The following is a 23525-nucleotide window of genomic DNA, read 5'->3' as shown; positions in this document are numbered from 1 at the left end:
TATGTAGCAAATTGTTACGCAATTTTGAATATTATAGAAAAGCTAATCTCGATCCTATGCTGAACGAAACAAGGTTAGATTTGATTTGTGTAGAGCACTAATGATGGCGGCAGTTTTGAAGCGGGCGACCGGTCGCAGTAGACGCAGCTGCCGTCCCGCGCGCCCCGCACCACCTGCCCCACGCCCCGCGGATACCCCGCGCGTGTCGCGAGAGCAAAGAGTACAATAATGGTAGAGTGGGTTCAAATGTTGTAAAGCCGGGAATTAGGCCAAGCGCGCACCACGACTTTTTGTCGCGCGATAATTTAGTCGCAGAAATGTAACGTATGTGTTTATATGGCAGTGCGCGCATATGCGACAAAAAAATCGCAGCGATTTTAAAATTGTGATTTGTCACATTTTTCCGCGACTACTCGCGACGCGATTGTCGCAAAGTGAATTGCAGCATACGGAGTTGTATGGCCCCGCGCGCACTGCGATAATAAAATCGCACCCGGACCTCAGTCGGCATTTCGCTCTTCGAGCGTCAACATGTTGGAATGAGAAAATAAGACGCTAGATGTTGACCATTTAATTATGGAAATAGACGGGGATCACCTTTGTGTTATAAATGCTCAAAGTCATACAGCGATCGCATATTAAAGACACGTTTCATGACAAACGACTGGTACGAAATCCATGTAGAGAATGAACGAATCGTCGACTTTTTCATCGCAGTGCGCGCAGTGAATTTTCTGCGATATATTACAGCGCGATTCTAAAATCGTGTCGCAAAAATTAAAATCGTGGTGCGCGCTTGGCCTTAGAGCGTTGCCGGCCGACTGTCACGTAAACAAGAAATCGAAGTGAGCTTATAATATGACTCCAATGTTGCTATATATTAAAATGGTGTTGAATAATTAATTATACTGAGATATTCAAACCATTACAATATTTTTCAGCCAATAATTTTATTTCATAGTCATAAATTTACAAAAAAACCGCAAGTTCTGTGTATCATGGCATTAGAAGGAAAAAACATGAGAATATATTTGATCGCAAACAATAATTAATGTATTTTATTCAAATTAAATACTTTGACCAGATTGAACATTACATATTTCCATTTAGAATTCAAGCAGCGTTCGATGACTGTTGAATAAAAACAGTCATCGAACGTATATAAATAAATCAATTTTATTTTAATACCTACATTTAAATCAGGAAGTGACGTTAGCAGAGGCCGGGTTACGATAACAACGACCTATTGTAAACTGATAAAAATATTATAATGTAGTCACACAAACAATGTTATATACCTAAAGCTTACGACGCTCATTTCCATTTTTCATGATTCAGCTTGGTCTGGGTTGAAGAATGTGTTACTTATCATTATTTCATAGAATAGATACCTATTAGCACTCGGATAAAAGACAAATTAAAGACAAAAAATGCACGTGTAAACATGTACGTACACTACGTACCACGTAGTAGAGAACAAGTGTATCTAAAAGCGTCATTGGAATGTCATTACGGCGATATTAGTGAAATATTTGAAACACAACGCCGATGGCATAATTGGGAATATATCAGATGACAATGACTATAGTAACGGTAACGAGCCCAAATTACAGGGTAAACGTTGAGTAGAGCACTATTTTCAGAATGACAGACGACGGTACGACGGATTAACTTATCAAATTATATGACTTCCCTTTAGCGCCCTATGTAGCGGGACGGGACTCGGGACTAGTAGGTTAGTACGTTAGTAGTCAATTAACATTTTTTAATTTTCAACCCTAACCCTATTTTTGTTTTGTGACCGTGACCTATTTTCACTTTCGAAGTTTCTTTCGGTAGGAATTTCATTTTTTGTATGTATTTTATTCAAATTCAAACTTAACAGTACTTTTATCGTGAGTTTATATAAAAATAAATGAACAAATCAAATAAGATTCGGCAAATGACGACCTTTTTCTTCAGAAAGAAAATCAGGTCATTGATAGTTTATATAGGCTCATGGATCATATTATTATTAACTTAACAGCCTAGCACTGACAGCACTGTGGAAAAAATCAGACACATATAATACATATTCAAGACCTCTGTGCGACTGGCGAGTTTTGTAGAGCTGTATTGCTCTGCGCGCTCGGTGGTCTGTGTCGCAAGCGGGCGCAGCTCGCGCCGCCATTCTGGATATTTTGACGGGAAGGTCGGTCACGTGACGCGCCGCGCGGGGGCAGCGGCGCGGGGGCCGCGGGCCGGCTAGACTCTCCAGTAGCCGAGCCATCCGTCTGCTGCTTTGACTGCGGCCGGTCGCCGGAATCCACGCCCCCGTCTCAGCCGCCCGCATCTATTACGTACCATTTCGTTTAGCTTTTCGAGCGCATTAACGACGCGATTAGAGAATACGAGATCGCGAAGCGGACGAGCGATGTGTGCCACACGAATATAGAGTTCGAACGGCTCATAAATACGAAATGTGAAGAGTTTATTTGCGTATTTTTGCACGGGTGTGCGTTCGGCGACGGGGCGGAGACGCCGGTGCGGGGCGCGCTCGCCCGGTCGCGACGGCTCACTCGCAGACATGTCTCGGCCGCGGACGGAGCGTGGCGCGGCCGGCGCGACTCGCGCGGTAGTGTAACATGCGCATAGCCCTCGTACCATGGATGTGGTGACTCCTCACATAACGTCAGTGCTGAAGACGTACCAGGCGCACGCGCCGCGGAGCCTGCAGGGCCCGGGCGGGCAGGCGGGCCGGCCGGCGCGCAGCCCGCCGCCGCCGCCGCCGCAGCCCGCCGCGCCGCCCATCCTGCTGGCGCCCGACCGGGTGCGCGGCGAGCGCGGCGAGACCCTGCTCGAGGGGGAGCCCATCTCCTGTTTCAGCGTGGGCGGCGAGCGCCGCCTCTGCCTGCCGCAGATCCTCACCTCCGTGCTGACGGACTTCACTTTGGAACAGATTAATAGAGTGTGTGATGAACTGCAGATCTACTGCTCGCGCTGTACCCCGGAGCAGCTTCACGAGTTGAAATCTACTAGTGTGTTGCCTCGCTCGGCGCCTTCTTGCGGTCTGATCACGCAGACTGACGCGGAGCGGCTGTGTGCAGCTTTGCTTCATACCCCGCAAGGCTCCCGGCCGCATAAACTATCTGGGTATCGCGTCTACCATGAGTGCTTCGGCGGCAGCCGCGGGGTGTTTTCGGCCGAGTTAAACCTAGTGCAATGTTTGGAGTGCCGTGCTATGTACAGTCCGCGGCGATTCGTCTGCCATTCGCACGCCACGGAGAACCGAACGTGCCACTGGGGTTTTGACTCTGCGCGGTGGCGGCGTTTCTTGCTAGTGGCGGACGAGGAGCAGGATAAGGAGAAGTGTGCCGCGTTGCTGGACGCTTTGGATGTCGACGAGCCGCAGATCGTCGTTCCTCTTAAGCACGCTTTGAAGCGAAAACAGGTAAGAATCTTGAGAAACAAAGCCTGTCTTATCATTCCCCCTCGAATCATTGTCACCCTTTTCCTTTTATCTCCTCATTCTCTGTTATGACATCTTTCGACGAATTCTGAATAAATAAGGGCGAGCGACGAGCGAACGGGTCGTCAACGCGAAACAATGATATTCGGCCGTATCTTAGAAGAATCTTATTTGAATAAGGTTGGAATAATGCTCATATAACTTCGGGGCTTATTGGAATGATGGGTTGAACACATGGACAAACAGACATGACAAAACTGAGTTTTGTTTTAGACACTACGGAACTTCACAAACTAAAACCTGTATTAAGAAAAATCACCTCGCCCCCAAAAGATTCGCACCGATTGGCACTTTGGCTTCGAGTGGGCTGTTTTTATAACGGGGCTCAAAAGCTCGGTATTCGCAGCATCCGGGTCTATGGGAAGAGGCGCTTGAAAAGCCATCGACAATATTAGACCCTTTGTCACGTTTCGTCTGATTCGTCGCTCACCAGCTGTCACGTTTTCCACAATTTTAGCGGTGCCTCTTATTATGTCTGCGTAATTTATTATCTTCGTGCGAAAAACAAGCTTATCAGTAGCGATAGACCACATGAGTGTTGAGGAGAAGATAATGAAGTTTATTGCAAAAAGAACGATGTTATTGGTTGAAATACTAATAACTTGACTTGAGGTCAAAGTCGAGCCATCTAGGGTTAATTGGTGGTGATAACTTGAGTCGGTCGAATAAGTTCAGTCACCTCCTACATGCGTTGAAGAATCGATTGGATATCTCGAATGTGCCTGGAATGCCTGGATACCTAAACTATTTTTTATTGAGACAATTGATAGGTGGGTACATTGCCTAGATAGGAGTTCCAAGTTTGCGAGTATAGTGAGCTCTAGGTAATCAACCGAGACTCACCCGAGACGCACAATTCAGAAGAAAATACTAAGGAGTCTAAGGATTAGTGAACCACTAATTAAATAAGAAATTTGATTTGGAAAGGTAGGGAAAGTATCAAACTATCTAAGAAGAAACCCTAATTAACAGGCATAAAGAGAAGAAGATATGAATGGAAAAACATAAATAAGTAGGTACTTTTACCTTTACCGAAATCCCAATCTAGAACGGAACTTTTATTATATCTACGAACGAGTACACAGGTATACTTTATCGGATTTACCACCTGTTATAAAGATGCATTTCAATCCCCGAACAAAGAAGTGTGGAAGAGATCTCTGTAACCTTTCTTTGATAAAAAATCGTCTTTGATAAAGAATCGTGTACTATTCGCAATTTCGCAAGCGAAATACCAGCTCCATTTACGTAATGTTGACCCTCGTCATTAAAACATTCTATCCACAACTCCACAGTCGACACTGTCACCCCCAAACAATTGAACATAACTTGCTAACCTGGCCCGAAAAACAGGTCCAAAACCGGAATGACCGTTTTCAAAACCACCATATAGGTACAGTAAAGCCGAACTTCGTGTAATGTTACAAAGTAAATTGCGAGTATAAATCGCTGTTCAGTCAGTGTGCTTCGTCCTTCAGCGGAATGTTAAATGGCGTATGATTCCGCGCCGTAGATATAATGTTTCAAAACAAGTCAGTGGAATGGCGAGTTGAAAATCTTGTTTTATACTAAATAGGAATCTCTTTCAGGGTAGGTATAAGATTCTTATTTCAATCGCTTTTTAGGCCTTCGTTTTGTAACATATCTTGAAAGAGGAATAATAGCAGATTTTCTTTGACTTGACTTCGACAAACTCTCAAGACAAATTTCAAACAAATGAGAAAATACATTCTTTTAAATTCTTTGACTTGACTTCGACAAACTCTGGAGACAAATTCCAAACAAATGAGAAAATACATTCTTTTAAATTCTTGTAGGATTTGGGACTGATCTACACTTGACGAATTTATAAACGCGAAAATCGAAGATCGAAATTTCAGAGACAAATAGACAAACGAACTAATGAAGTCGCGCAGTAAGTTAGGCTTGATAATGATCAGCCGAAATTAGAGTTTACAAAAGGTAAAATCAATAATCTTTAGAGACAAGAGCCGAGAACAAAGGGGATATAAGAAGTATGTATTTAGAATTTGGGTTTCAGTCCCGATGGACAGGATCCTTTCATCCCCGAAACCCCCCGAGAAGGTGAAGTTCGTATTGATTATTAGCGACTTTAGCGAGTAAGCGGATGAGGTTAGCAAGAGTCCTATTTCTGGCACGTATAAAGGACATTAGAGATCCCTAGGGTGTATTTAACCCACAAGCTAACTAGGCTTTATCCGGAACCCTTTACGGTACATCGCTAAATCTCATCTAATGTATAATGCATCTCTCAAAGGGCTCATAACGTGTAATTTATTAGATCGAGCGAGATACGTAAACGCCACGGTAGCAAATTGCTCATGGCTAAACCTGTACGTCTAACTGTTGTTTCTAAATCGCCGGTTACTGCACTCTGCGTTGGAAAAGGTGCAACGTTAAAGGAATCTGTTTTATAAGGAAATTGATGCCAGTGTCCGTGTGCTAACTTTGCACTTTGAACAATGAGAGGGAGTGTCATTATAAAAGAAGAAACTGAGGATGAATCTAAGGAGTGTCAAAATATGGATCTAATGGTCTGAAATAAACAACAATTTTTTTATAAACGTCAAATTTTCACAGAAATTTGACATTAATGAGGACATTGCTACTTTGCTATTGCAATTCAGAGTTTGGACTATATATGGCTTGGTAAAATTTTATGAAAAAGAGCTAACCACTGCAAAAATGAGTATAATTGCCACTCGCCGAAATTAAGAGCCAGCTAACAATGTTGGTCTGATCCGTCTAAAATGGTTTGGGAGATTAGAAAAGTCGCTTTTGATTAGTAGAGTCTTTGGCTTGGTAAAATTTTATGAAAAAGAGCTAACCACTGCATAAATTAGTATAATTGCCACTCGCTGAAGTTAAGAGCCAGCCACCAATATTGTTCTGTACCGATATGATGGTCGTTCTTTGTCTACGTGACAGCGTGATATAACGGTGACCGTCACTTTCTATCCCGCGGTGTCAAAAAGCGACGGTTATTTTATCACGTAGATAAGGCCATCCATAATTCGCCTGCGTCCGTCTAAAATGGTTTGGGAGATAAGAAGAGTCGATTATGTCGGCTAAAAAGTCGAATGTTGCACTCTGGGACTTCGAGGGAAATAACCGAAATTATTTTCGGAAAAGATCAAGTAAGTAGAGAAAAGATATAAATAAATAAAGTTGTCACAATTATTTTAATACGGTCCTATATGCCTGGTCTGAGAACTGCAAATGTACTTAATGCAGTTAACTGCTGCACTAAGCCACATAACCGTTAAACGGCATATAAACTCGTTTAATAATTGTTAAAACATAAGAATCTCCGCCATTAGGAGGACGCAAAGCACCAACGATAATATTCCAACGGCTTAGCAATCTCAATATATCCTTACAATAAACTGAAATAAAGATATGTAGATTCAGATTAAATAAGGAATATCTCGGTCTACGCATGCATCGTTTAATACAAATGGAACTACACTCACAGGTAAGATCGTTTTATTTTGTAATAAACAGTAAATAAAAGTAGAGTATAAATAAACTGATCAAGGCATGAAATAATTTTTCAGCATTCGCGGGTAACAGTAAGATTTGTCCGGTTTTATCCAGAATCTGAAAAAACCGGACAAATACTTACTGTTACTGAGTCCGCCTGCAATCCGAGAATCAGATTATAAGCCTGGTCAAAAATTCTGGATAATTCCGATCGTACGGAAAACCTGTGCGCAGGCAAGCCCAGTGCCTGAAAAAATATGCTATTAGATAACGCATAGTTTTTACTGTAGTTTGAGTTACTGATGTGTAGCCGAATTGTAACACAAATTGCAAAATTTCCACATTGTATAATTTCGGACATTTCTTATGTTTTAGTATGGGAGTCCTAATGTTCCGTTTTCGAAATGAAAGTTTCCTTAATTTCCGAGAATTCTTTCACCATTTTTGAAACTTTTCGCAACTTGCACACTTGTAGTTTATACTCACTGGTTTGCAAGAGGACTTTACTCCCTGTAAGCAACGATAATTATGGAGGTCGTAAACGCTTCAGCAGTATTTATATTTATACTTATATCCAGCCTATTAAGCACCGGCTGACTCACACCGCCTTTTAAAATGGCATTACACAGTAACACCAGCAAAACAAAGGCACTGACATGCTTTAAAAGTTTAAACATCGTAAATACTGGGATAAAGTCATCTTCTCATTTGTTAGTATAATTTACATTCGTAAAGATGTCCCTTTGGACTGTATGGTCGTAATGTTGGAGTTGGGAAGCATACATATAAAAAGAAATGTATTTACTACTTGTATTTGAATATCAAATGTGGGATGATACAAGTCTGTGTTCCAAATCAGTAGGTCGTGTGTTCGAATTGTTTGAATTTTGGCTCTTCCCAGTGTATTTTCCTGCCCAGAAACGTATGCATGGAAAATGCACCATACTAATACAAAATCTTTTATAAGTTCTGTTTGTATATATTTGTTATTTTAGCGGGAAAAAGGTGCCGAGAAATGAGACACGGCCGTTTATCATATAGCTATATTCCGACTGACAAGACTGTTGCTGGGTGCAACCGGCTGACGTGAAAATATCATCCACCCGATATCTTAAACCTAACAATATTCTTCGATTTGGATTCTAAAATGGTAAAAAAACTAATTGATAACCTTCTCCTTTTTTTTAAGTCGGTTAAAAACCTTTGACAGTTGCCAACGCCATTGGCTTTTACTTGATGCCGATCTTTAACTTGATGTCACGTCTTTAGTCTGTGTGACCTCTGTGTCGAATTATATCATAGCATAGCACCTAATACAATAATGATTCATAATAAATACAACAGCCAATGTTTACCTAGACTGTTGTATTTACGAACGTTGCTATGTTATATATTTTTATGTCACTGTAAATGTTGTACTGACTTGTGAACGAGCCTTTGAGGTATCTTTGAGGCCAAATTACAGAATATTTTTTTTAAATTTATTCCCGAAATCATCGTTTTGGCAGTTTGTTTTTTTAATGCAAACTTTACCGTTTTAGAAACCGTTCCATAAATCCACAGATAATGGAAAGTATCCGTAAAACAGCTGTTTATGCAAAGTAAAATATGGAGCCCCACAGAATCCCGTTCCTCGATTGTTCTGCGGACGGTTGGTTGCGCTGCGCGGACGCGGACGCAGCGTGCGCGTGACAGCCGTCAACGAGGCGTGCGCGCACAACTTACAGTTCAGTCACAGTAGTCGGAAGTCTACATGGACAAGTAGTGCATTAAAACACACACTAATCTAAATTTCTTTATTCGCCTCTCTATCGCTCGAATATGCAAGAGCGATAGAGAAACAGATAACGTTTTTCGATGTTGGCGGTAGGCCCTCAATCAATCCATATCTTTCTAAGACCTTGTGTACAAAACGTCCTTTTTTTGGATTAGGTCAGTACAGGACGATTTTATACAAGCCAGTAACAAAAGCGAAGTGGAGTCTTCTTGTAATGAATTTACTTGAAAAGAGACTTCCGTAAATCCGCATGTATTACAAATTTGGTTACAAGAAATTTTAAAAACGAAACAGAGCGTCTGCTTCGGGAGCAAAGGAGAATAATAACAGACTACATAATTAACAATGCTGAGAACGTCGATGAATCAATAAACCTAACTCGCATAAAATCTGGCGAGTCGTTTGGCTGTAACTATTGTAAGGTTTGCCAAAGAATGTACCTACAGTTCCCTTCCCCCAGAAAGAACTGAAGGGAAATTCTCTCATTGATCACCAAAAAAGTTTTTTAACTGCAAAAGACAACTCAACAGTTGATCCGAGACATCATAAATTGGCAACAGATCTTGAACTTCCATTTTGAACGCTTCTGCGAATGCAAATCCCGTCACTCGCTGCCCCCGCCGTGTTATTATATGTCATTGCACGTCTCAATATGCGGCTTACTTATCCACTGTAATCGGCGTTTCTTGGAAAGTGCCGGCGTTGGTTTTCCTGCTTTCGGCCCCTTTATGCACAGGTTTCGGGAAACTTAGGAACATGTATCACGTATAAGTTTTTAGTGCTAACCGTAATTGATGAGATATCTATTAATAGATGAACCAAAATTTTTTTGAATTGAAAAATCGTGATTTTTGGGAGTTTTTAAAAACAATATTATACACTTACGAATAGGTATGAATATTTTACTGAGTGTTGGTCTCATTACTCTCGTTGGGTGACATAAAAGCGTCAGCTAATAAACTGTTTTTTCTTTTCAATCAATCTGAGACAATACTTAACAAAACAAAATCCTATAATGTGTGCGCAAAAAGAAAACTCTCTGTAAGCCTAAATCTGATCAAAAACCTTTTCTTTAAGGATTAAGAGGCCTGTTCAGCAATTCGCATATTCTCACAGAACTCCAGAAGGCCATGCAAATCTAATTGGCCTTCCGTCTGATTTAGTTTCGCGTACCGTAGGGCCGAAAAGCCCTAAAATCCGTCTTCGAGCTCCGACCTTCACCCAGTTGCGGCGACACACGCCCGCTACCCGGGCAGAATTCCTGCCACTATCAAAATGTGAGTGAAATAATAGGTAGGTATACCTACACAATGCAGCCAGTCTACCAAATATAGAAGGTTAAAAGCTATCTATCTGCCGAAGATTTGTCCACAGACACAACTGTGCTTTATTCCCGTTCTACCTACATTGAAAGATTTCTACCAGACAGATCTGACTGAAATTTCGTTACGTATTTACCTAGCTAATTAGATAGGTTAGGGCTAAAAACCCGAAAATTTATCAAATTCAGTTTGTTCCGACCTTCACCTAGTTGAGACAGCACTGACACACTCGCTCGAACTTCCCGGGTTACTCATAACTGTTCGTAGTAGTTAGTATTTGTGCCATTGCACATTGTCAGGATGGGAATGAAATTACTGCTAAACCATTAAACATAACGGTTTATTGGAAAATTTATCAGGTCTAAGACTGGGAGTAACTACATAACGAGGGGCTACCGCGAAAACCGAAAAATTGCGGGGATCTTTCTCTTTTACTCCAATGAAGGCGTAATTAGAGTAACATAGAAAGGTGTCCGCAATTTGCGAACTTCGATTTTCGCGGTAATAGCCCAGAACACCGACTTCCAAGACGACCGCATCTCAGCATCTTTATGAAATTATTAGTTTAGACTTTCGACACAAGTTCCAACTGATTTTTTACAACGGCATCATCAAAAAATTACGTAAAAGAGCTAATATAGCTAAAACATAATACGTTTACGTATCCTATGATTGTTTATCTAAAATATAAAAATATTATTATTTTCCTATAACATTGAACGGGTCTTGTTTATAAATGGTACCAAACTAAGAGTGCGCATATCTCAGTGTCCTCAATAGTACAGATAGGGCTATAGGTATAGATTGACATTTGTTTATCGGGTACTTTATTCAGTCGTGAGAAGTGAGCGGCCGCGCCCGCCGTCGTGGCCAATGGGACGCGAGAACGCTAAACGAATGCTGGGCTACTAAGGATATACTAGTTTCTTGTGGGATTTCATCTTGAGTCAATAAAGACAGAAGTTTGCAATTTAAACAGAACAAAGTGAGGTAGTGTCATTAAAAATTGCTACAGTTTGTCATTGGTCCGACTCCATACAGAATTTGGTCCGACTACACTGGACTCACTACCTAACCTAACCTAACCTAACGATATACTGGTTTCTTAGGGGTTTCCTCTTAAGAAAATAATACATTTGAGTCTGAGAACTACATGCATTGCAATACGTTATTAAGTTCCTAATTAATACTAGTTTACGTACGGATCAAGACCTGTACTGGTTGTTTCCACTGCGAAAATGCGTCTTCTTCAGAATTACAAGTAGTAGCTGACAATTTTGACAACGATGATCGGCTAGAAACGTAAAAATCGAACCCTTTTCCATATGCTTGTAATTCCGAAGAAAAGCATCTACCCAAGAATGTGATTATCCTGTGTTAGTCTGTCGACTTGTTGGACAACCAGTTTGTCAATTAAGTGCTAGTTAAATATATGTAACATATAATTTGTGAGGCTCCTGCTATCTTGTCTCTGACATGAAAATTATAACGCACAGCGCAGCGTCCTCAGATGGGTATTTCCAAAATGCCAATTATAATGTCACGATTACTGCTCACAACTCTGATTAAGATGTTGTTTGAATGAAATTAACATGTTCACGCATTTTTAATTACTTAATCCCCTGAGTAATTAAGTATAATAGCACAATTGGGGGTCTTGAGTGAAGTACCTATAGGTAGAACTTCAGTAAAGATACTAGAGTCAAAAATATAGCAACAATTTTTTTTACTGCTCTTGATAAATCGCAAATATTATTAATAGTCCGGTGGCCGGCTGCATGAAACAAACCTCATCAAAAAATAGAATATACCTACCCTGTAGAGGTACCTGACATTTAGTAGCTTCCAACGCACTTGGTCGGCCTAGGCTTAACCTGGCAGATTTTGTACAAATGGCAAAAACGTTGGACAAAAATTCATCAAAAAAAACCTCATCGAAAAATAGAATGAAACTTGTATGGTAGGATACCTGACCTTGAGGACAGTAAAAAAAAATTGGTCGGCCTCACCTTAGCCTGGCAGTTTTTGCAGTCCGACCAGATTTATTGGGTCACGTGAGAGCTACAATTTACCTCATCGAAAAATAGAATGAAACAAACGGATTATAATAGCTAAAATAAGCCTGTTGACGTATGTCTTGGTCGGCCTCACCTTAACCTGGCAGTTTTTGCAGTCCGACCAAATTTATAAAAAAATCATCAAAAATTTTTTATCGAAAAATCGTATGAAACTGGTATGGTACGATGGCTGCCTTTGAGGACAGTAAAAAAAAAGTGGTCGGCCAAATCCTGTGTTGGCAGGTTCCTGTGTCCGACCACTTTTGTGGTACCACGTGAGAGCTACAATTTTACCTCATCGAAAAATAGAATGAAACAAACGGATTATAATAGTTAAAATAAGCCTGTTGACGTATGTCTTGGTCGGCCTCACCTTAACCTGGCAGTTTTTGCAGTCCGACCAAATTTATAAAAAAAACATCAAATTTTTTTTATCGAAAAATCGTATGAGACTTGTATGGTACGATAGCTGCCTTTGAGGACAGTAAAAAAAAAGTGGTTGGCCAAATCCTGTGTTGGCAGGTTCCTGTGTCCGACCAATTTTGTGGTACCACGTGAGAGCTACAATTTACCTCATCGAAAAATAGAATGAAACAAACGGATTATAATAGCTAAAATAACCCTGTTGACGTATGTCTTGATCGGCCTCACCTTAACCTGGCAGTTTTTGCAGTCCCACCAAATTTATAAAAAAATAATCAAAAATTTTTTTATCGAAAAATCGTATGAAACTTGTATGGTACGATAGCTGCCTTTGAGGACAGTAAAAAAAAAAGTGGTCGGCCAAATCCTGTTTTGGCAGGTTCCTGTGTCCGACCAATTTTGTGGTACCACGTGAGAGCTACAATTTACCTCATCGAAAAATAGAATGTAACAAACGGATTATAATACCTAAAATAAACCTGTTGACGTATGGCTTGGTCGGCCTCACCGTAGCCTGGCAGTTTTTGCAGTCCGACCAAATTTGTGGTACCACGTGACAGCTACAATTTACCTCATCGAAAATAGGATGAAAAAAAAACGGATTATAATAGCTAAAATAAACCTGTTGACGTATGGCTTGTTACGGACGGCTTTCATAAATTCAATGTGGCAGTGTGCGGCAGAATCCACTTGCTTCAAATTTGATGCAACACATTGTGGCTGGACATTAAGAGATGAAATGTATAAGATCAAATGGTTTGAAGGACACATAACGCCTTTGCGAGTCGAAGAAATAACAATAGATAAGTCGGAGTCTGGGGAAAGTTCGTCAGACTTCGACTCCGAAGATGATTATGATTAACAGTAATTATTAACAATAAAAGGGTTATTCCCACTAGTTACCACCAAGTTCTTATCAGTGGTAACTACTGGGAATTATTTTCCCACCTTTTACCACTGGTAACTACTGGGAAAAAAAATTCCTAGTAGTTACCACCAACTCGGTTTGGTGGTACCTACTGGGAATTTTTATTCCCAGTAGTTACCACTGGTAAAAGGTGGGAATTTCTTTTCTACAAACCGAGCTTCGAAGGAGAAATGCTACAGTTGATGGAAAAAAGGCTGATTTGATGCAAAGATAATCACTTAATATATGTGAGGTTATCTTGTGAATTTTACCGTTTATTAAAATTTTGGACGGCTCACGTGCAGTTTTTCCTCTTATATTACAAGTGTTCGATTGAAAACTAAGCTTTGGTGTATACCTGGATCACCTGCATGTACAAGAAGGCGTTTCATATACGCCCGCCCATCAGATAGGTACACAAAGCCATGATTAGGGCTTGCAAATATTCGAAACTTTCAGGTATTCGAATATTCGACTTTTTCTGACGAGATTTTCGAATATTCGAACAATTATTCGAATATTTTTAAAAAATAAGAAAAGGAACGAAAAATCGGTTTATTATCGTTTTATTCAAAAGCTTTTTTCACATATTGCTAAAATTAATGATATTTTGCAGAAATCCACTTATTGACTAGATTTTATCATCCTACTCTGAAATACCCACGTTTATAAAAGCAAGTAAGTACCTAAAACGCAAAAATTAGACATTTTCAATATTTCTTGATAAAACTTTTTATTATAAATGCGTCGTTGCGTGAATTAATATAACTTTAACCATCCAAACACGTATGTAAGAGAGAAAACATTTTAGGAGGTAATCACTAATCATTTTCTGATTTAAATTAACTTCTTGTCGTTAAGAAGCCTGTAAAATGGCCTTTAATTCCATTGTATTTTGAATCTTTATTGACTTTATTAGTCTTGGCAAGTTTAGTTTTGATTCCTAATGGTCGGCTGTTATATAATAAGTTATATAATTGGTATTGGAATATTTAAGGGAAAAAGTTGGCTGACTACGGGGTGGATTATTCGTTAGCTAAAGGTGCATGGTTAGATTACCTAGTTCGGTAGGTTTGGTATGATCAAATTTGTGAATTGCGATAAAGGGCAAGGTTTAGACTTCGAATATTCGCTTAAGGTACGCTTTTACTCAATAAACAAAATGACCCTTTATCTTAAAACTTACGTAAAGTTACTTGTACCTAGAAAAAGCATTAGCCGCACCGTAATAAAACATACTTTTTGATTTCGTTTCCTTTGAAATTGAGTTAGGTTCTTAGGTTTAACTGTATTCATGAAGCCTATTGAGAGGAATACAGTAAAAACATTATTTCCTTCGCATTTGGGTACCTTTGGGTACCTACGGTTCCTCATTCACTGTTAATACCCGGCAAAATACACAGAAACTGTAACTATAACGGATGAAAATAGATTTTACCTAGTAATAAAAAATATTCGAATATTCGAAACCTGAGCGGCCGAATATTCGAATATCAAAACAGGTCGAATATTCGACATATTCGAATATTCGAATTGCAAGCCCTAGCCATGATGCGTATGGAATATAGCATGTGTGGCCAAGCCATTATGCCCTAAATTATGTACTACTTCGTTAAAACTTAGGTTACCTGTGTATTTACTCTTTCCAAAATATTTATCTTCCTTAAAATGCAGCCTACACAAACGGTCTTTGTCATTTGCCTTAGTTTTTGGTACTCAAAGCTTTTTCTCACCGATTTATGCATATCGGGTCCTTGGGAAAAAAGGGAGATCCTATAGGTATATTTCCACAAATTTGTCGCACACTATTGCAGTATTGTGGAGAAAAAAAAAACATACAACCGAATTGATAACCTCCTCCTTTGGGATTTGGAAGTCGGTTAAAAAAGGAGAATGTTTACAATTTATTGGAAACAATGTATGTGATTTGACAGTGACAGCAACTCCACTATGGAGGCGCCACCTGGCGTGATAAAATGTCAGTTATGCCTCCTCATTCTATCTGTAGTGGAAAAGTAGGATATACGATTCAAAACTTGTCAAAAATCGATGAAAACCTTTTTATTTTTGACATCTGTGAGACATCATCTCAACGTAAGTGTTACTCTGAAACCACGTCAGTAGTTAGAAAACGTTATTTAGATATTAGATAGATTTATGAATAAAATTTGAACTGAATGTTTTCTTTTTTTTTAAAGCCCTCTAAGACCTCCATGGACTCATTTACTTATGACTTTTTTCAGTTAGCATTATTAAGTTAAGTTCAAGCTGCGAAGAAACCATATTTTCAATATAGAAATTATTATTCTTTATAAATGTGGTCGGAATGCAAAAACTGCCTGGCTAAGGTAAGGCCGACCAAGACATACGTTAACAGGCTTATTTGAGCTATTATAATCCGTTTGTTTCATTCTATTTTTCGATGAGGTAAATTGTAGCTCTCACGTGGTACCACAAAATTGGTCGGACACAGGAACCTGCCAACACAGGATTTGGCCGACCACTTTTTTTTTACTGTCTTCAAAGGCAGCTATTGTACCATACAAGTTTCATACGATTTAGCGATAAAAAATTTTTGATGATTTTTGTATAAATTTGGTCGGACTGCAAAAAACTGCCAGGTTAAGGTGAGGCCGACCAAGACATACGTCAACAGGCTTATTTTAGCTATTATAATCCGTTTGTTTCATTCTATTTTTCGATGAGGTAAATTGTAACTCTCACGTGGTACCACAAAATTGGTCGGACACAGGAATCTGCGAACACAGGATTTGGCCAACCACTTTTTTTTTACTGTCCTCAAAGGCAGCTATCGTACCATACAAGTTTCATACGATTTTTCGATAAAAAATTTTTGATGTTTTTTTATAAATTTGGTCGGACTGCAAAAACTGCCAGGTTAAGGTGAGGCCGACCAAGACATACGTCAACAGGCTTATTTTAGCTATTATAATCCGTTTGTTTAATTCTATTTTTCGATGAGGTAAAATTGTAGCTCTCACGTGGTACCACAAAATTGGTCGGACACAGGAACCTGCCAACACAGGATTTGGCCGACCACTTTTTTTTTACTGTCCTCAAAGGCAGCCATCGTACCATACCAGTTTCATACGATTTTTCGATAAAAAATTTTTGATGATTTTTTTATAAATTTGGTCGGACTGCAAAAACTGCCAGGTTAAGGTGAGGCCGACCAAGACATACGTCAACAGGCTTATTTTAGCTATTATAATCCGTTTGTTTCATTCTATTTTTGGATGAGGTAAATTTTAGCTCTCACGTGACCCAATAAATCTGGTCGGACTGCAAAAACTGCCAGGCTAAGGTGAGGCCGACCACTTTTTTTTTACTGTCCTCAAGGTCAGGTATACTACCATACAAGTTTCATTCTATTTTTCGATGAGGTTTTTTTTGATGAATTTTTGTCCAACGTTTTTGCCATTTGTACAAAATCTGCCAGGTTAAGCCTAGGCCGACCAAGTGCGTTGGAAGCTACTAAATGTCAGGTACCTCTACAGGGTAGGTATATTCTATTTTTTGATGAGGTTTGTTTCATGCAGCCGGCCACCGGACTATAAATGGTACCATCGCCCATACTGTTAACAGTACATCGGTGGACCTTATGCCATTTGTAAAAAGGTCCACCGATGTACAGTTAGGAGTATTGCTGTTTGTAATACGAGGATGAACTGATACAAGTGGTAGAGAAAGCTAGAAGAAAAATCAATTTGCCACAGAAGAAAAGAAACGAAGAAGTAATTTCCTAACGTGTAGTATTTTAAAGTAAAGCCTTTGAAGATATGTACACTTCGATCTATAAGCATTTTTTGTGTAATTTCACTTGTAATTGAAGAGTATCTACCTGTATCCTCCTAAGTCCCTGCGTACAATTTTTTGTACATTTTCCAAAATCTATTTTGAACTTTTATTGTGTAACTAGGGTTGCCAGATGGTCGGGATTTGGCGGGATTCTCCCGATTTTTAGCAGGTGTTCCCAATTCCCGACAAAGTGTAAACTGTCCCGAAAAACAGCTTCACGTTATAAAACAATAATTTCAAGTTCCGAACTGTCGTCGAGCGAGCGAGCTGACGTAGTGCCAATAATGTAAAATATCGTTGTTTTGAATACAATTACTTTATAACACTTTAAACTCTCGCGTTTTGTACACATATTTAATTACACAAACGGGTCTACCGCGATATAATTTCATTGTTTTTACCTTTAATTCCGACGTTTCAGCTGAGTTGCACCAGCTGTGGTCACGGAAAGACTGACGTCCCAACAAATGTCAACGGAGATATTAATAAAACACCACTAAACTACCCGAAATTAGTTTATAAAAATGTTCGGGGTAGACAAAGAAATTGCAGCTACCCGTTAAAGTTTAATGTTTATTGTCCACGGCACGACACGCAACACTCACAGTATCCGTACACTGGTCCGAAGATATATCCGCTGGTTTCAACATTTGAATCACTGGTCCCCAAGTAGACGATAATTTGTACCCGTCCTCACGATTGAAATTTTTAGGGTGTTTTTTAATTTCAATCGCCTCTCTCACGATCCGCGGATAATAGTGTCGCTCGTTGGAGAGGACTTTGGGTTTATGTAGCTCAATCCAGTGATTCGTTCCTGTTGTCAGCAAGTGCTCAGCTATTGCGGATTTGTTTACATGGCGATTTTTAACAGCTGCTATGTGTTCCTTCACCCTCTCTTGAACGCTGCGCTTAGTTTGGCCAATGTACGCACTTCCACAACTGCATTCTATCTTGTAGACACCCGGATTCTGATACGGAATGACATCCTTTGGGCTGCGTAAAAGACTTGCTACTTTAGATAACGGCGTGTATACAGTCTTAATGGAGAATTTCTTCAGTACTGATCCAACTTTGTCCGTTATCCCTTTCACATACGGCAAAAAGGCTGGTTGCCTACTAACCTCCGGATGTCTTTCTTTTTTCCTAGTCGTGCGTGGGATTTTCTGCAAGTACCCATTTTTCTTTAGCACTCCCTGAACATGGGCTAACTCATTATCTATGTGTTCCGCGTCACATAAGTCTCGTGCTCTGTTAACCAGAGATGTGACCACGGATTGTAGATGCCTCGGATGATGGTGGGAAGATGCTTGTAGGTACCTGTCAGTGTGTGTGGGCTTCCTCACAATCCGTGGTCACATCTCTGGTTAACAGAGCACGAGACTTATGTGACGCGGAACACATAGATAATGAGTTAGCCCATGTTCAGGGAGTGCTAAAGAAAAATGGGTACTTGCAGAAAATCCCACGCACGACTAGGAAAAAAGAAAGACATCCGGAGGTTAGTAGGCAACCAGCCTTTTTGCCGTATGTGAAAGGGATAACGGACAAAGTTGGATCAGTACTGAAGAAATTCTCCATTAAGACTGTATACACGCCGTTATCTAAAGTAGCAAGTCTTTTACGCAGCCCAAAGGATGTCATTCCGTATCAGAATCCGGGTGTCTACAAGATAGAATGCAGTTGTGGAAGTGCGTACATTGGCCAAACTAAGCGCAGCGTTCAAGAGAGGGTGAAGGAACACATAGCAGCTGTTAAAAATCGCCATGTAAACAAATCCGCAATAGCTGAGCACTTGCTGACAACAGGAACGAATCACTGGATTGAGCTACATAAACCCAAAGTCCTCTCCAACGAGCGACACTATTATCCGCGGATCGTGAGAGAGGCGATTGAAATTAAAAAACACCCTAAAAATTTCAATCGTGAGGACGGGTACAAATTATCGTCTACTTGGGGACCAGTGATTCAAATGTTGAAACCAGCGGATATATCTTCGGACCAGTGTACGGATACTGTGAGTGTTGCGTGTCGTGCCGTGGACAATAAACATTAAACTTTAACGGGTAGCTGCAATTTCTTTGTCTACCCCGAACATTTTTATAAACTAATTTCGGGTAGTTTAGTGGTGTTTTATTAATATCTCCGTTGACATTTGTTGGGACGTCAGTCTTTCCGTGACCACAGCTGGTGCAACTCAGCTGAAACGTCGGAATTAAAGGTAAAAACAATGAAATTATATCGCGGTAGACCCGTTTGTGTAATTAAATATGTGTACAATTACTTTAATTTGAATGTATTTTTTTAGAGATGCCCCGAATAGTGAATTTGGCCGAATATCGAATACCGAAAATTCGGCCCCTCTCTCGACCGAATACCGAATATTCGGCATGACATGCGAACATTTTGAGTCACAATTATTATGCAAACTGTTCGCCATCAAACAAGCACTACGTTTGCTAAGATATATTTTTATGTTGAACAGAATTAATGAATGTATATTAGAGTCAATCAAATCAGACCCATGATAAAAATAAAATATTTTGTAATCAATAAATGCTCAAAAACGTGCCTTCGTATTTAACTACTTTCCAAGAATATATTTTAAATATTAAATATACTTACCTAGTTTTTGGTTATTTTTTTTGTAATTTTTCTTTTTAGGTAGATGCAACAGATATTCGGTATTCGGCCGAATAGTAGGCAACATTCCGCCGAATACCGAATATTGGGCAAAGTGTCCGAATAGGCCGAATACCGAATAGTTGCCGAATCATGGCATCGTGGCAATCGTGGCATCTCTAATTTTTTTTCCCGACTTAAGTCCCAAAATCCCGAAAAATTGATATTGTTTCCCGATAATAGCGCCTTTCGATCTGGCAACCCTATGTGTAACTAAAGGTTCCAATTTCAAAAACAAAACAATTGCTTCTGGGTTTCAGGAGGGTATACGAGTAATAAAAATACGCGTTTTTGGAGAACCAAAGCTATCAGTTCAATAATAATCATAGCCAGAAACACTGAACAGGTGTTTTCAACGAGGCAGCTGTGGCCTTGCGCGGTTTAGCACTACAATTTGATATGCGACAAACAATACATTTTCCTGTTTCTGTTTTTGGTGTCAAATAGTCTGGCTGGTGGTAGTGAAACTGACACACAAACTACTTATTTCTTACTTTGAGATCATTATAAAGGAAATCTAGATCTAGATTTCTCTCAGAATCTTTAAAAAGACACACTGCCCGATTCGAACTTTAAGATACGTCAATTAATAGATCTAAAAACGATATGGATGAGATGTGTCAGTGTCAAAAGTGACGTTTTTGTTTGAAGTATCGAATCGAATCGAATGAAGTTCGAATCGGGCCGTAAGTTAGTTATACTGGGTATTTTCCGCATATCAACAACTATTGTGCCTATTTCGCGTGAAAGGTTAGGCAAAAAAAAGTTAAGAAAAGTAGTAGGATATTTAATGCAATTAGAAACGGAAACATGGATTTGTAGAAAAACAAGTACCTATAGAGCTCTTAAAACGGATATCACACAGCATGGTGCCGCAGCTGGTAGCTGCACTCTGATTTTCCGTTGTTATCTACAAAAACAAAAGCTATTTTAGTGTAAAACAAAACAATAAATTAACTCAAGTAGAAACAACACACAAAAAATTAAGATTCGTTTAGCAGGTGTCCAAAATTTTGGACCCGACGGCCATATTGCAACTTCATTAATTGGTGCGGGCCAAAATTTGGCGTTTGAGGCTGCCATGTGCTGCGATCGTTTCCCAGACCAGGCCTTCTCTCTTTCTTTCTGGATTTTTAGAACTTGTCGTCTGGTCAGTCCGTAAGTTTAGAGACTCTTGGTCCTGGGTTAGATAAAAAAATATTGTATACTTCGCAGTATCCCTAAAAAAACAATCAATCAGACGCAGCTCTTATCAATTGGTATTTCTTAAACCACGTTTAATCTTACTTTGATATGAAATCTATCTATACATATAATAAAGCTGAAGACGGTCGAAAGTCTGTACATGGAAGATATTTGAAAAAAAATTGGCTAGGGATACTTAGAATCGATAACAGAACACGTTCCAAAAGTTTTTAGATTTTTTGTCTGTTTGTCTGTTTATCTGTTTATCTGTTTGTCTGTTTATTTGAACGCGCATCACGTGAAAACGGCTGAACGGATTTTGATGAAAACTTTACTAATCTGTCGAGAAAATCCCCGGCCAGGTTATAGGCTATAAAAATTCAACCCTAAAAAGGGGGGGTAGCCACAATACTCGATTGACTTAAGTTTGCCCCTGAATCGTATGGCGCTACTTAGGAAGGAGGGGCAAACTTTTTTCAAATATGTGCTACCACTATTGAGTACCCTGGTAAACTAACAGATGGAGCTGAATTTAATACGTTGTGACATGAATAAGCCACCGAGGAAAGATTTTGCCAAAGGTAACTCTAAGTTTAGAAGACACGGATATCAACAAAAATAATTGAATAATTATGTTGATTTAATAAATTAATAATATATCGAAAAATGTTCGCGCTCGCTTCGCTCGCGTTTTCAATAACTTTCTAAGATATGGCGACTGCAGCAGCATTACTCTGTTGCAACGTTGCTGCTGCAGCACTGTCAATTTTCGTGATAAAATGATCTGACTGACTTCCATACTAAAAGTAAAAATGTACAACTGTCTAACTGTCTATCAAATTGGGTTTTTATATAGAAAAATTTTCGCGCTCGCTTCGCTCGCGTTTTCTATTGCTTTCTAAGATATGGCGACTGCAGCAGCATTACTCTGTTGCAACGTTACTGCTGTAGCACTGTCAATTTTCGTGATAAAATTATGTGACTGATTTCCATACTAAAAGTAAAAATGTACAACTGTCTATCAAATTGCGTTTTTATATCGAAAAATGTTCGCGCTCGCTTCGCTCGCGTTTTAATCACTTTCTAATATATGGCGACTGCAGCAGCATTACTCTGTTGCAACGTTACTGCTGCAGCACTGTCAATATTCGTGATAAAATGATGTGACTGATTTCCTTACTAAAATTAAAAATTTGGAACTGTCTATCAAATTGCGTTTTTATATCGAAAAATTTTCGCGCTCGCTTCGCTCGCGTTTCAATAACTTTCTAAGATATGGCGACTGCAGCAGCATTACTCTGTTGCAACGGTGCTGCTGCAACACTGTCAATTTTCGTGATCAAATGATGTGACTAATTTCCATACTAAAAGTAAAAATGTACAACTATCTATCAAATTGCCTATTTATATCGAAAAAGTTTCGCGCTCGCTTCGCTCGCGTTTTCGATCACTTTCTAAGATATGGCAACTGCAGCAGCATTACTCCGTTGCAACGTTACTGCTGTAGCACTGTCAATTTTCGTGATATAATGATGTGACTGATTTCCATACTAAAAGTAAAAATGTACAACTCTGTCTATCAAATTGCGTTTTTATATCGAAAAATTTTCGCGCTCGCTTCGCTCGCGTTTTCAATCACTTTCTAAGCTATGGCGACTGCAGCAGTATTACTCTGTTGCAACGTTATTGCTGCAGCACTGTCAATTTTCGTGATAAAATGATGTGACTGATTTCCATACTAAAAGTAAAAATGTACAACTGTCTATAAAATTGCGTTTTTATATCGAAAAATTTTCGCGCTCGCTTCGCAATTTACAATGACATTCTAAGATGTGATAAAGGTAGGGTTGTCAACTTTTTTTTGGTGCAATATAGTATTTTCCAGAATAAGGAATAAAAATATAGTACATTCCAAAAAAATATAGTACTTTCAGATAAAATATTAAACATGAGTGTAATATTCGTTTAATCGGAAATATAGTATTTTAGCGTACTATATATTTTTCCAAAAGTATATAGTACAGAGAGCCTCAATATAGTACAATACTATATAATATAGTACGGTTGGCAACCCTAGATAAAGGTGACATTCGGGTGGCGACTGCTGCAGCATTAGGTCCCCTGTTGCAACGTTACTGCTGCGGCACTGTCAATTGTCGTGATAAAATGATGTCATTAATTTCCATTCTCAGCTGTAATGCGGCAATGAACGTCACTCAATTTACCAAAAAAAATCAATGTAATCTTGATGACCCTAGGGAGAGGGGGCACCATGGTCTAGAAATGCTTAGGGCATCAAGATCTTAATCCGGGACTGGTCGTTTGCGGAGTCAAATGATTTGGG

The 23525-nt window shown here is 39.4% G+C and overlaps 1 protein-coding gene across 1 annotated transcript in view; it reads left to right on the top strand.

The window, feature by feature from the left end:
* Window positions 1–2151: 2151 nt before the first annotated feature.
* Window positions 2152–23525, top strand: part of LOC134797746 (ski oncogene) — an 85441-nt gene continuing 64067 nt past the window's right edge. The window contains exon 1 of the mRNA XM_063770105.1: window positions 2152–3430. Coding sequence (XP_063626175.1) covers window positions 2645–3430 — 786 coding nt within the window. The 5' untranslated portion in view covers window positions 2152–2644. The remainder of the gene's footprint in view (window positions 3431–23525) is intronic.

Source organism: Cydia splendana, chromosome 15, assembly GCF_910591565.1.
Source record: "Cydia splendana chromosome 15, ilCydSple1.2, whole genome shotgun sequence".
In the NCBI taxonomy this organism is placed as follows: Eukaryota; Metazoa; Arthropoda; class Insecta; order Lepidoptera; family Tortricidae; genus Cydia; species Cydia splendana.
Note: the sequence above shows the minus strand (reverse complement) of the source record. Positions and strands in the feature narration are given on the sequence as shown.